Below are 13,630 nucleotides of genomic sequence, written 5' to 3'. Positions count from 1 at the left end.
TATTCTCGCACTGCTGGAGAGGCCCTCAACAGTGCGAGAAGTCGATGTCTCAAGGACAGCTTTATACAATACAGATACGTGTTCAACCCTCTGACTCTTCGTCTAACGATCCCACCCCAAGGCTCTCTGACAATTCTTCTCGCACTGTTTCGAGGATCCTGACGACGGATATAGTCTCTCGGTTGAAGCACTAATGGCACCAACAACACGCCACCGCAGCGGAGGCGGACCAACCGTGCCTAGCTCACGAGACGCGTCCTACGCTACTATTAGCGACGAGGAACATACCGAACCTCCTGCGGCAAGCACGCGTCAAGCGCACTACTCGCCACCTGACCGCGAGAGTAGTGAAACCACTCAATCAAGCGGAACCCCAGAACTAACTCAAGACCTCAACGCGACTAGACTCGCGGCGCGTCACGCAGAACTAAAGCGAAGAGTACTTAAGAAAAGACGGCTTGAAGAGATTGAGAATATGGAAAGAGAACTGGCTGGTGAGACACCAAACAATCCGGTGCAGATAGAAGACACCACGCCACCAAGTCGCAAGCGTAACGCGGACGACCCTACGGACCGCGCGACTAAGTATCTCAAGTCGAACCCTCCTAAGGAGTTCAAGGGACAAAGCCTCGGCGAGCTCCGTGCCTACCTCGACGCATGGCAACTGCGATTCGGTATCTACCCAAGCCTCTCAGACAAAGAGCGCATTACCCAGGCAGCCACTTCACTAGGCGATATCGCGGCATCTCGATGGCTAAGGGAACCGGAGTCGCTCAGACCCACCACTTGGATAGGGTTCTCAGAATTCCTACGAGATATCGTACAAGACCCTGCGAACCGCATGGCATCCGCACTTAGGAAGCTATGGCGTTACCATCAGAGTGATAACCAAAGCGCAAGAGAAGTCCTAGAGGCACTGGCGCGTCTACGAGAGGACGTGGCTACCCTCAAAGAGGAAGAAAGATATGTATAGGAATTCCTCCTAGCCCTCCGACCAGACACTCAACTCGCTATACTCCGGGAGCTACCGAAGATTACTAGTTAGGAACTTGTCCTACGCTCCGCACAACGACACGAGGAACTGGCGCGGACGTACGAAGGCCAAAGGGGAGGTCGACGGTCGCAGGCGAATCGCAAGCGCACCGATACGCCTACGGATAACCCCGTTATGACCAGTCAATAAGCTGACACGGAAATAAAGAAAGACCGCCGACCAAGGTCCTCCTATAAGAGAGAGAAGCGTCTGGTAGGCCCCGACGATAAATGTCACCTTTACCACGAGAAGGGGCATTTCTAACGAGACTATCCTAAGAAGAACCAAGAGGATAGTCACCTATCCGCACCCTTATCGTAGACAAATAGTAAGCGAAAGGAAAAGGATAAAAAGGCAAAAAAATGAGGCCTAGTGTTCTTAGCGCCGCCATAACACTAGGGATTGTTATAAAAGGCGTTATAATAGAAAAATAAGGAGAGTTAATTATGGGCGAAGTTAAAGTCGACTTCCCCGCTGGAAAACGTACGTTACGCGTGCTACTCGACTCCGGCGCGGAACTTAACTTCATCTCTTAGCGAGTGTTGGTAGAGGAAGATATCTCGCCAAAGCTAACGCTAACTCGAGCCTATAGCGTAGACGGACGAGCTATCCGAATCTACGGCGAGACTTCTCTACGCGTTTACGCAACCGATATCCGCGGAACCTGCTATTCGGCGTTTCACGACCTCGTCGCTACTGATATCTAAGGATTCGATATCATACTAGAGCGGCCGTGGTTGAAGGAAGTCAATCCCGTGATCAACTGGCGAACTGCCACCTGGACCCATCGGCACGAGTACAACGCAGAGGCGATAAAGGAAGTCAGCCTAAAGAAGATCCTACGACTAGGCAAGACTCAAGGGATCGGAATGATCAGAGTCGCTACAGTAACCAAGCTACCTGATAGCCCAAAGCAAGTTACAGAAGAACTCCTAGCCTACCTACGGGACTATACCGATGTAGCAGACGAGACCGAGGCCGCGAAACTACCGATATCCGCACGCGTCGAGTATACTATCACTATCGAAGAAGGGAAAGATATCCCGTACGGACCAATTTACCCTCTCAGCGCAGAAGAACTCAAAGTGCTACGCGAGTATATTAAGAAATTCCTGGCTAGGGGATGGATCCGGAAGAGTAAGTCACCCGCCGGAGCGCCTATCCTGTTCGTACCAAAGAAGGACGGAGGATTCCGTCTCTGTATAGACTATCGGGGGCTTAATCGGGTCACGACTAAGAATCGACATCCCTTACCACTGATTAGCGAGACGCTTGATAGGCTCGGCGGAGCCGCAGTCTATACGCAGCTTGACCTCAGGGATGTATACCATCGAATACCTATTGTAGAAAAGGACCAATAGAAAACCGCGTTCCGTATACGATATGGCCACTTCGAGTATACGGTTATGCCTTTTGGGCTTACGAACGCACTAGCGACTTTCCAGGCCTATATTAACGAGGCCCTGGACGGCCTACTCGACGAGATATGTGTGGCATATCTAGACGATATCCTTATCTACAGTAAAACCGTCGAAGAGCATGCGGAACACGTACGACTCGTCTTCGAAAGGCTCCGACAGTATAAGCTATATATCAAGCTTTCGAAGTGTCGTTTCTATGTGACTGAGATAGAATTCCTTGGATTTATCGTCAGCACTACAGGTGTCAAGATGGACTCTCGAAGGGTGCAAGTAATCTAGGACTGGCCAGTACCGCAATCCTATCGCGATATATAAGTGTTCCTTGGATTCACTAACTTCTATCGCGGATTTATACGGAACTATAGCTAGATCGCAGCTGGAATATCAGATCTACTAGTCGGGATAGTCAAGGGGAAAAAGACAGGCCCTTTTATCTGGACTCCACGAGTAGAGGAGGCGTTTCGCCTACTAAAAGTATGCTTTACTCCGGATGTCCTCCTCGTCTACTACGATCCGGAACGGGTAGGACGTGTCGAGACTGACGCGTCCGGACGCGCTATTGGAGGCGTCTACTCCCAGGCCTATTCAGGTAATGGCGGACGAATCGTGTGGAGACCCGTTGCGTTCTACTCGCGCAAGATGAACAAAGCGGAATTGAACTACGGGGGACCGGATCAAGAGATGCTCGCAATTGTCACAGCATTCAAGGAATGGCGGTACTATCTTGAATCGGTAGCGACTCCCACGTAAGTCCTAACCGATCACTAAAATCTGAGATATTTCATGACTACGAAGGAGCTAAATCGGCGCCAGACCCGATAGGCCGAAAAGCTCAGTATTTTCAACTTTGTCATCGAATACCGGAGGGGTAAAGATAACCCCGTGGCAGATGGATTGTCACGCAGACCTGACTATATGGACGAGACGGATCCAGTCGGAAACCCTCTAGCTGAGCTACTACGGAAACGAATCTAAGGAGCAGAGGAGGCACTGGAAGAGACGTTAGAAAAAGTCGCTACCCTAGGGGTAGTGACGCGCGGAATGCAAAGACGATCTTTGATTCCGGCGGAGAGCGAGTATTGTACAATTCCGTATGCGGGTCGCTCTCGAGAAGTATATGAATTACCAGATACTCTTGATTAGACTTCAGGGTCCGGACGCGGACATGAACTCGATCAGGCGGGTGACGAGATAGAGGATATCTCGCCCGTTTCTACAATACCCTACGACTCGGACTCGAGCGAGTCGGGAGAAGGTGATGAGACTAGACCTATTACGATTCAGGACGACGAGGCTGTCGTGCCTGTCCCTAACGTCATGGGTAGGATTCCTAACGCGTTGGTTACGGAATTCCTCACACTGTAGAGTACCGACAACTAGTGCAAATCGCAGGCGTGGAGCAAGTACCCTAGGGGTATAGTACCGTATGGACGTATGAAGGGGAAGTGGACAATAGACTAAGAGGGTCTTGTCCGATACGATTATGCCGTCTATGTGCTAAAGGCACCAGCTATTCGCGCGGAAATCCTTCGAGTCAACCACGACGATCCGTAGTAAGATGGTCATTTTGGACACGACCGAATACTCGAAGTGATACGGCGATATTACTAATGGCTAAATATGTGGATAGACGTGCGAGAATACTGCGATACGTGCGCGATTTGCTAGCGGATGAAGGCGAAGAGGTACAAACCCTACGGACTGTTATAGACTCTATAACCGGCTACGAGACCGTGGCAGAGTATCTCGATGGACTTTATCGTTGGACTACCACCGTCGGCACGCATACGAGTCGCTTACGACTCGGTACTTGTCGTCGTGTGTCGGTTTTCACGAATAGTACGCTTTATCCCCTGTAATGCTAATATTACCGTAGAACAGCTAGGGGACATACTTATTTAAGAGATCTTTGTACGGTTTGGGGTACCGGAAGATATTGTAAGTGATCGAGGCCCAATACTAACGTCAAAATACTAGGGAACACTATGCTACTATCTAGCGATTCGCAGGCGATTCTCAACCGCGTTCCATCCGCAGACCGATAGACAGACTAAACGTGCAAATCAAACACTAGAATGCTACCTCCGATGTTACGTGAACTACCAATAGAATGACTGGGTTAAGCTACTACCTAGTGCGGAGTACGCGAGTAATCAAGCTGTTAACGCGACAACGAAGTAAACACCGTTCTCTATGGTACTGACGTACGAACCGAGTATACATCGGAACGTCGCACTAGCCAACCAGGAAGGAGAGAACCATACCGCCGCAGAAAAAGCAAGAGCGATTGAGATAGCAATAAGTAAGGCAAAAGCCCTCTTATCGCATGCGGAACGCATGACAACTCGATATACGAAACAATATGACAAGAAGAGAAAGGCAAAGACCTATAACCCTGGAGACCTCGTCATGCTCTCAGCACGGAATATACGACTCCAGCGGGCTAGTAGGAAGCTAGCAGACCAATATATCGGGCTATTTAAGATACTGAAGGCAATTGGTCTCAATGCCTATACTCTGCAACTACTAAAGAAATATGGACGACTTCACGATACCTTTCATGTCTCCCTATTGGAACCCTGGCGCCAGCGAAAGGGTCAAGAGAAACCTACGCCTATACAGATTGAAGGAGAGGACGAGTGGGAAGTCGATCGGATTTTGGATACACGACAGACACGACAAGGACGTCAATATCTCGTGAGATGGAAAGGATACTCGGAGGTAGACGACTCATGGGAACCTACAGCCCACCTGCTACACGCACAGGAAGCAATAGTAGACTTCGAAGGACAACGATTGTGACTGTTACATTGGCTGTTACAATGGCTGTTACAATAACTGTTACAACGATAGGAGGCCTTCGGGACGAAGCCTTTTCGGGGGGGGGGATAATTGTCACCCGGGAAGCAGGGCTGTTACAACGACTGTTACAATACGCTTCCCGGCCGACAACACCCGATGGGGCGAATGGCCCCCATCAGGTGTTTGGCCCCCATGGGGCGAAAAGGGCATTTGGCCCCCATGGGGCGAATGGCCCCCATGGGGCCAACGGCCCCCAATGCCAAGTCGGCCCCCACAAGGTATACACAGAAAGAGATAAATAGGACCTCTATTCTCGCACTGCTGGAGAGGCCCTCAACAGTGCGAGAAGTCGATGTCTCAAGGACAGCTTTATACAATACAGATACGTGTTCAACCCTCTGACTCTTCGTCTAACGATCCCACCCCAAGGCTCTCTGACATTATGTCTAGCCATCCGAGAACTGCCCATCAGAGACAGGTTGGCGCCGTAGCAGCAAGCACTTAAGGAATCACGGGGTTTCCCGGCTGTCTCCTTGGAGGAACTTGAGGTGGGCTCGCGCGTGCTGTTTCAAATTGACTTTCCGACGGAAAGCCCTGCCACAGTAGCACCGATGTATTGGTGGGCCATGTTGGTCCTTCCGGTGTCGCTCCAATCCGTCTTTCCGACCGAACGCCTTGCCACAAGAGCACTGATACGGTCGTGGGTTATGTTGGTCCCTCTGGTGTCGCAGCAAATTGCTTCTCCGACGGAAGGCCGTGCCACAATAGCACTGATGCATTGGTGGGCCATGTTGATCCTTCTGGTGTCGCTGCAAAAGGTCTTTCAGACCGAAAGCCTTGCCGCAAGAGCAGATATGCTCTCGTGGGCCATGTTTCTCCTTCTGGTGTCGCAGCAAAAAGCGTTTCACAGCGAACGCCTTGCCGCAAGAGCATATATGCTCTCGTGGGCCATGTTGCGACGTCTGGTGTTGCAGCAAATTGCAGTTCCGACGGAATTTCTTGCCGCAAAAGCACTGATGCATTGGTGGACCATGTTGATCTTTCTGGTGTCGCTCCAAAAGGCTTTTCAGAGCGAACGCCCTGCCGCATACGCACTGATACATTCGTGGCCCATGTATCATCTTCTCGTGTCGTTGCACACCCTCTCGTGTAGTGTAAGCCGGGCCACCCGCGCATTCGGGTCGTGGACAGACGAAGAGACCCGAGGATGTCTTCTGGGCGACCCTCGCTCGCGCAGGTCTGGGATTTGGCCTTGGTGGCACGGTTTCTCCTTGGTCTGCACCCGAAGCGGTGAGAGACTGATGGGATGGTGAGGGTGGACACTCCCACCAGGGCGATGGGAGCGGGAATGTATTTGTTCCCTCTAAGGGTCCGGATAACTTCACTTGAAGGTTGCCTGTGGAAGAGACTGTTGTAGGTTCGTTCCACACATTGAATTCATCAAACTCTGCCGGCAACAAATTATCGAAGTGAACAGGGTCCTCTGAAGAGTCTAATAGCCCTAGAGGTAGTCCTGGGGTGGATCCTCCGGATTGCCTGCTGGGCATCAGGTATGTCTCCATCGATTTTTTCAATTCAACGTCAGCAGAGCCTTGAAGGACTGAGGATTGCTTCGGGTAGAGAGTTTCGAGGAGAGGAGAAGGGCGTAGACGAACTGCGAGCGTTTTGAGAGGCCTGTGACACAATTAGTTTCAGAACTCAGCTCGCAGGGGTGTTCTTGAGGGAGAGTTACCACAGACGAGCTGGATGATATTCAAATGAGCAGGCTGAGACTGTTGGACGAATATTTGATGTCGTTGAAAGCTGAGTTGGAAGTGGCGGTGAGAGGGAAATAAAAGGGCGGGCAAAAGGGTGAACGGGTGAACGGGTAAAATGGGACTAACATCCGGCCGCGTCATGTGGTAATATCAGCTCAGCTGACGCTTCGCCGGATAGAACGGTCTGGCCGCCGTACGATTGGCGCAGCCCCCACCGCCTGCGCCCACATGACCAGCATCTATCGAAACGTCCAACTAGAGCCAGCAGATATCTCGAGGACAAGATTCCCTTGCTGCTTTACCCAGCCCCGGCGCTCCCACGAAATTTCCTGTCGCTTTGACCCCTTCCCATCCTATCTGCAGTTCTCCCTTCGACAGACTGAGCACTCGTGCACAAAGTGCTCCACTGTGAGGACGAGGGAATTCCCCTGCACTTCCCCGGCCGACATTCGTTCCTCCCAGTCCCGAGACACTGATCCACCCCTCTCCCTTCCGCCTTACCATCGAGTCGCTTCTCTCCCCTCCGATGCACGGGTGCCGGCCCTCTCTGATGCCATTGCGGCCCGCAAGCTCGCGACATAGCGACAAAGGTTCCATCAGGAAGAAAGAAACGGAACCAGGCCTACTCTTCCGGCAGCTGCTTTCGACAGATGCCGGTGTGTCACATGGCGAAGAAAGACAGGAAACCCGGACACGAAGTGCATTGATAAAGGGCTGTGGTAAAGAATCTCCTTGCATAGTTACAAACCTACCCTCGAGCCGTGCAGCTCTGAATTTCGCGGTCGGCCCACGATCATGTCTAGGTTGGGTGAGGGGTCGGTAAATGCGACCCTGCAATTACAGGGGAGAGGAGCGCCGCGCATCGAGGAAGATGGACACCAAACTGCGCCTTAGCCGAGGTTGACAGAGCGAGAAGGGAAGAGGTGGGCGACGGTTGATGTACATTACCCATGCGCAGGCGGGAAGCCTAGTGGCAAGGGGCAGCACGCTTTCGCACAGTTTTGCACGGAACTCAGCCAGTTCCAGAGGCTGGCCGAATTCTACTTCCCGCGCCTCTCCTCGATTCTTCAGAGGACTGCACCTAAGTCTTATTGATTTCGGGATCATCCTGTATGCACCGCAGAGCAGACCTTCATCGGAAATTGGGGCTGCCCTTTGAATCATATCAATCAATGGATACTTCACACAATTTGGATACTTCATACAATCAGGACATGTTTGTTCTACCCCCAACATACATCTGACGTGCGAGATCTCAATCGAGCGGAGCTCGCTCCAATCCTCCATCGCTATCTTCATCCGTGGCAACAAGCGACAACCGTTCGTTTCGAAGCTCAACCAACACCCTGGGAACTTTGCCGTCGGCTTTGCTCTGTTCTGCCCTCTATGACGAGACCTCGAATTCGAGAAACACTACATGTTGCCTTCCGGGTGATAGGAAGAAGCTCTGGAGAAGAGCAGATTCCGCAAGGTCCGGTGCCAGTGTACTGTCCGTTGATGAGAGGTAGCTCGACTTTCCACCCTAATCTCAGGGCGATTCATCCCAGCTGGATATGCGTACAGCGAGGACAAGAACAGTGATTATGGACTTCGATAGCAGTCGGGGTAGAATTTATCCTTCGGATTGATTGAGATATGGATGGCAACATCTCTTTCTGACTCCTCGCCGCAAGGGAGATCTCTCCATCATCTTTCCTGTCCATACCCACAACTCTCAATATCCTCAACGCCGACCAGGCGTAGCCTGTAAAGCGACCTTCTGAACTCTTGTCGTCCGTCATAGGATTCGCGTGCCTTTGACCCAGAGTCTTCTGGTGGTCAAAGCACCGTTATGGCTCCCTGCGATAGAATATAGCAGTGACGCGTCAGTGCTAATTCCGAGTGCCAAAGCCTGGAAGGCCCGTTGTCGGGCTGATTCGCCCTGTGGTTGCCGCCCCCAGCCACGACTTGTGGGTTTCGTGACCAGTGATCGAAATGGCCCAAAATAATCTGTTCCGTTATCGGGCAGCATATTTATGATGCACGAATGGGACAATATTCTGGAAGGGTTCGAGTCACGTTGTAATTTCTTTCACAACGTGATACCAAAGCGCACTTTTCTTCGTCTCGGTTCTGCTGGCGAATACATTCCAGCGGGACTCGGATCCAGTGGAGACAGCCTTCAAACACAATACACGCGGGTCAGGAGTCTGGAGAGCTCGACCCAGCGGCGTTGACTAAACATGCTTACATTTGAGATCCAAGCCGTCGTCATTTGTCTGCTTCATCACCCTTACACAGGTCACTTCTACGTCGTGGACGTCACTACTGCACACCCAAGTCTTGACACTGGTAAAAGTACTTACCAGCACTGTTCCAGTCGATACGTCCTCAGTCCCTTTCGACCGGACAAGTTAGCATTAGCATTCACTAGGACGACAAGGACAATAAGGACACACCGCCTGCCCAGAGGTTGTTCATCCAAACGGGTCTTGGCTTGATCACAAGATGGGAGAGGAAGTCCAGATTGCAAATGGGGGTGGGAATCCATTTCATGGCATATCGACATTTCTTTTTCGGATAGTCAATTGTCTGCTTCCTGGCATTCCAATTATCTTTGAAATATAAAATTTCGCGCTTGTTGGCCTAATTGGAAACACTTGTGACATGGCTCTGAGGTTGATGACAACGATTGAGCATAGTGTGAGATAGCTGCGACAGGCCTGATGTCGAATAGTTTTTCTGCGGCTCGAGATGGAGAGGAGAGACATGACCCGTCTAAAATTCCAATTCCGAACCTCATGCATCTACATGCATCCCGTTGACGACATCGAGTCTCGCAGGAAGCCGGAATTTGGGATACACTCGCGCTTCCAGATTTTACAGCCCGAGGAGCAGAGGGGGGACGGCCTGGAACACCACACGGCTTACGCAAATAAGATTTACCAAAATGCGACCACGGTGAACGCGTCCATCACGCCAACTTTGCCCCTTGAATGTTGGTCTTGTCCTCTGCTTTGGCCGGATGACCGCTGACCAGTCGCCCTCCGTGCGTGCCCTGACTATTTGACATCTTGACCAGCTTTTCCCATGGCCATGGGTTGCCTGGCTGGGCGATCGGCCTGCACGAAGGATGCAACAGATGATGGTGTCTAAGTGTTCTGGAGCCGTATCCAAGACGTCGGATGTGTTGGTGGAACACTACATTCCCCGCTGCACGGAAGGACGATGAAATCTTGGTCCACTTCAATGTCCTCCGGAACTTGAAGGGCTCCGAAGCTCCACTTGAGTCCTCATAGAACCCTCACACCCCCAATTGGATATGCCCCAAGGTTGTGCCATTCTCGAACGTGGAAGGAGCGTGACGGGGAACTTCTCCCGTGCCCTAAAAAGACTTTTGACCACAAGACCTCGCCCGTGAAACCCGCCCGCCAGCAGCGGAAACGCCGACGATGGAACAGCTTTTCCAGATCCAGCACACAGTACCCATCAGCATCGACGAGGATAGCTTCGGTGTACGCAGACCAGAGTTCCGCATCCAGACCGGACTGGTATTTCCCGAGGGTCGAGTACTGTAGTATCTCCGCCGGCGTAGACTGTCACTTGTGTTGTTGACTCTCGACAGTTGTCTTGACCTGGGTGTCTCGGGCATGCTTCGGTTGTATCTCCGGACAGGGCTGTGGTCTCCGCCCAACAACGTACTCTCTTCCGTGGACTGTGGAGCCATGATCAGGGAAGGTGGTGAACGGCCATTTATACCGCCAATTCCTACTTACAGACTCTGCGCCTTCTGCTCCCTGCATCAATCCCTGGGGACTCCTGATGTTCTTGCGATCAAGGATATTCTGCCCATTTGTTCCTTTGCATCTCTGTTAATGGTTGTGTGCATATGAGCGACGTCTTTACCAAACATCCTGCAAATTTTATCTTGCTCAATGGCCCCAACCAATTCAATAATTGACAGTGCTGGAACCATCATCAAGCTGAAAGTGTAGCAAGTCATGCATGTATGCAGAGATATACGTACCTCCAACTGAGTCAGTGTGTGACATGTGAGAGACCTTCTTCTCCAGCCAAGCACTGAAGAAGGTGCGGTACAATCTGAGGGCTAGCCACACAACACCACACACATTCGAAAACATTGTGTGCCCCCGAAAATAATGAAAAACAGACGTATAGACAACCCAAGAAGAAGAAAAAAAAAGGAAAAAAAAAGAAATAGAAGATGGGGCCTCCGGACGCGGCCAGAATAGAGGAACCCAATCCTGTATCTCTGTATTTCCCACTTTGTTCCATCCAGGAGCCGAAGCCGTTGTACCATGTTATGGTAGTCCGTCCCCAAGGATCTTTGATCCCCAGTACTTCGTGCGGTCACTGTATGTATGTTGAACTCGGTGGGAAAGAGACACAGATTTGTGTTCGACTTTCCGACGGGATCCTTCATCGGCTTGGGAACAAATTCTGGAAATCCAAAATATATGTGAATAGGATGAGAGATGTATTCACTGGGAGTGGGGCCAACGCATGTTCCAACGAGGGTGAGGCCACCCAGTCCATCGCTCACTCAGCCATGTGACTTTGAAATTTTCACATCCTAGATGGATTTGCCAACTTCTCACCTTTTGTACACCGGTGGCTTCATCCGAGCCCTTCGAGACAAGACAATCCTCTTCATCGGGCTCTACCTCAGACTGCGGCAATAGATAGAGCAAAGGTGTCTTTATCGTCAGGGATGAGAATGAGAATGCATCGAGATCTGGTAGGGACAACCCAGCAGCATCGAAAAGCGATGAGTACACGAGGTCGAGAGAGCGAGCTGTGAGATTGAATCAAGGAAAGAAAGAAGAAGAATTCTGCAAGCTTTGCAAGATTCAAAGTTGGGGAGCCGTACTGTCAAAGCTAGTGAATGGAAAAGCATCACTGGTCGACATTCCATTCACTAGACTTTGGAAGTCGGCGCGCGAGGGGATCGGTCGATTGCAATCCTTTGGAAGGAGGTTTGCACATCTCGTCAATCTGGAAAACTGGCGCTCGTCAGTGAAATACAGGACTTGTTGAGCAGGTTAAACTTACTCGTCCATCGTCCTTTGGCATGATACTACCGGGCACCTCCCCTCGCGAGGGTTGAGGCCTGGGAGATAGAGAACCGAGAAGTCTCGGCTACACAAGGTGTGGAGGTCAGTCAGGGCATGCCACATCGATTTCGGGGACAGTGACTCTTTCCGGCACATTCACCGGGCGAGGCGGCCACGTTCAGGGATGAAGAGACATACCTCCATTCGAGGTACACCCACACAGGAGGAAGAGAAGGAGCATAGAGCGAATGGGAGGAGGGTCGTACATGACAGAGCGACATAGAGTCGGATCCTGATTCTTGTTTGTCGTGCTGTTATAAATCCCTTGCTTGCGGATTTTGTCCTCTCCTCGTAGGTGCCTCTGTTGTAGCCTCAAGCCGCAGCTCGTCCGCCTTGGGTGGCTTACGGGAGCGGACCATGTAGGTGAGGGTTAGGGGATACTTGGAAATGGTTCGGGGGCCGCGAGGCTGTGGAAGGATCAGACACAAGAACGGGAACGAGAACGAGAACGGAAACGAGAACGGGAACGAGAACGAGAACGAGAACAAGAACGAGAACAAGAACGGTCGGGCAGGCTGCAAGAGGGACAGACATCCGTGACAGACTTTCGGGACCCAGAGCACTGAGCAGGAGGGTCGCCTTTGCGGGATGCTAGAGGGGCAATTTTCAGGTCGCCAACAGGTAGGTAAGAGAACGCCCATAGACTCGCGTACTAGACTCCGAGATGAGTGATGCTGGACGGCCACTGAGGATCAATATTTAGCGCGAGGACAAAAAAGGTGAGTGAGGGCGGGTGATCTATGATGAAGTCGCTGCAAAGGAAAAGGAAAGGGAGCTGTGTACAGGGAACTGTTCGGAGACTTTCAGATTGTTTTGCCACTCGCTCTTTCAATCTTCCCAGCTCTTTTCCACGATCTCCCTCACTCTCTTGGTGTACTCCTTCCGGTTCTCATTGTACAGATGGCTCGCTTCGACGTTGGCCGGAGAGCCGGTGTTAGGGTCGTTCAACAGGCTCTGGATCGAGGTCAAGAGCGCTGCGACGTCGTATGTGGGGGACCATCGGTTGTGTAGGATATCCAGGCACAGCTCGCCCGTGCCGTATACGTTGGGGTGGAACATTTGTGACACGAATTTCACCTCGGGAGACTTATTGGGGTAAGTTTCTTCGAATTGTATGACGAGTTGGAACGTGCCGTCTTCGAAGGGGGTATCTGTAGGGCCAATAATCAAGGCATTCCTAAGTGTTTCTGTGAGAAAGGCTGTTCTGAGGAGAGACAGGTGGAATAGATGGTGAGAGGCAGGGTGATTTACCAAGTCATGACATTGTCGGCGAGGGGAGAGGCTGACACGCCGGTGGGAGGATCTGTCTGCATACGCTACAGAAGAACAGGGGTTAGCATCTGGAAGAGATTGTGTTCCGAGTTGCAGTCCCATATCCATTACGCCGGCTATCAAGGAACTGCGTACCTTGAAGTCCCTCATCAAGCGGCGTCGTGCAGCGGTGGACATGGTGGTTTCTCCAGAAGCTTGAGGTCGTGCAAGCGATAGAAAGGAGAAGAAGTC

The 13,630-nt window shown here is 51.5% G+C and overlaps 3 protein-coding genes across 3 annotated transcripts; 2 read left to right on the top strand and 1 right to left on the bottom strand.

The window, feature by feature from the left end:
- Positions 1 to 193: 193 nt before the first annotated feature.
- Positions 194 to 973, top strand: AYL99_11673 (hypothetical protein; the record flags this gene model as incomplete). The annotated part of the gene is made up of 1 exon (XM_018843178.1): positions 194 to 973. The coding sequence occupies one exon, from the start codon at positions 194 to 196 to the stop codon at positions 971 to 973; it is 780 nt and encodes a 259-aa protein (XP_018687505.1).
- A 506-nt stretch (positions 974 to 1,479) lies between these two features.
- AYL99_11672 (hypothetical protein) lies at positions 1,480 to 3,256 on the top strand (the record flags this gene model as incomplete). The annotated part of the gene is made up of 5 exons (XM_018843177.1): positions 1,480 to 1,516; positions 1,742 to 2,170; positions 2,468 to 2,583; positions 2,824 to 3,200; positions 3,253 to 3,256. 5 exons carry the CDS (start codon positions 1,480 to 1,482, stop codon positions 3,254 to 3,256), a joined length of 963 nt encoding a protein of 320 aa, XP_018687504.1.
- Positions 3,257 to 12,955: 9,699 nt separating this feature from the next.
- Positions 12,956 to 13,576, bottom strand: AYL99_11671 (ubiquitin-conjugating enzyme E2 2; the record flags this gene model as incomplete). The annotated part of the gene is made up of 3 exons (XM_018843176.1): positions 12,956 to 13,304; positions 13,379 to 13,443; positions 13,535 to 13,576. 3 exons carry the CDS (start codon positions 13,574 to 13,576, stop codon positions 12,956 to 12,958), a joined length of 456 nt encoding a protein of 151 aa, XP_018687503.1.
- Positions 13,577 to 13,630: the final 54 nt, after the last annotated feature.

Source organism: Fonsecaea erecta (genome assembly GCF_001651985.1).
Source record: "Fonsecaea erecta strain CBS 125763 chromosome Unknown Scaff15, whole genome shotgun sequence".
NCBI lineage: Eukaryota > Fungi > Ascomycota > Eurotiomycetes > Chaetothyriales > Herpotrichiellaceae > Fonsecaea > Fonsecaea erecta.
Note: the sequence above shows the minus strand (reverse complement) of the source record. Positions and strands in the feature narration are given on the sequence as shown.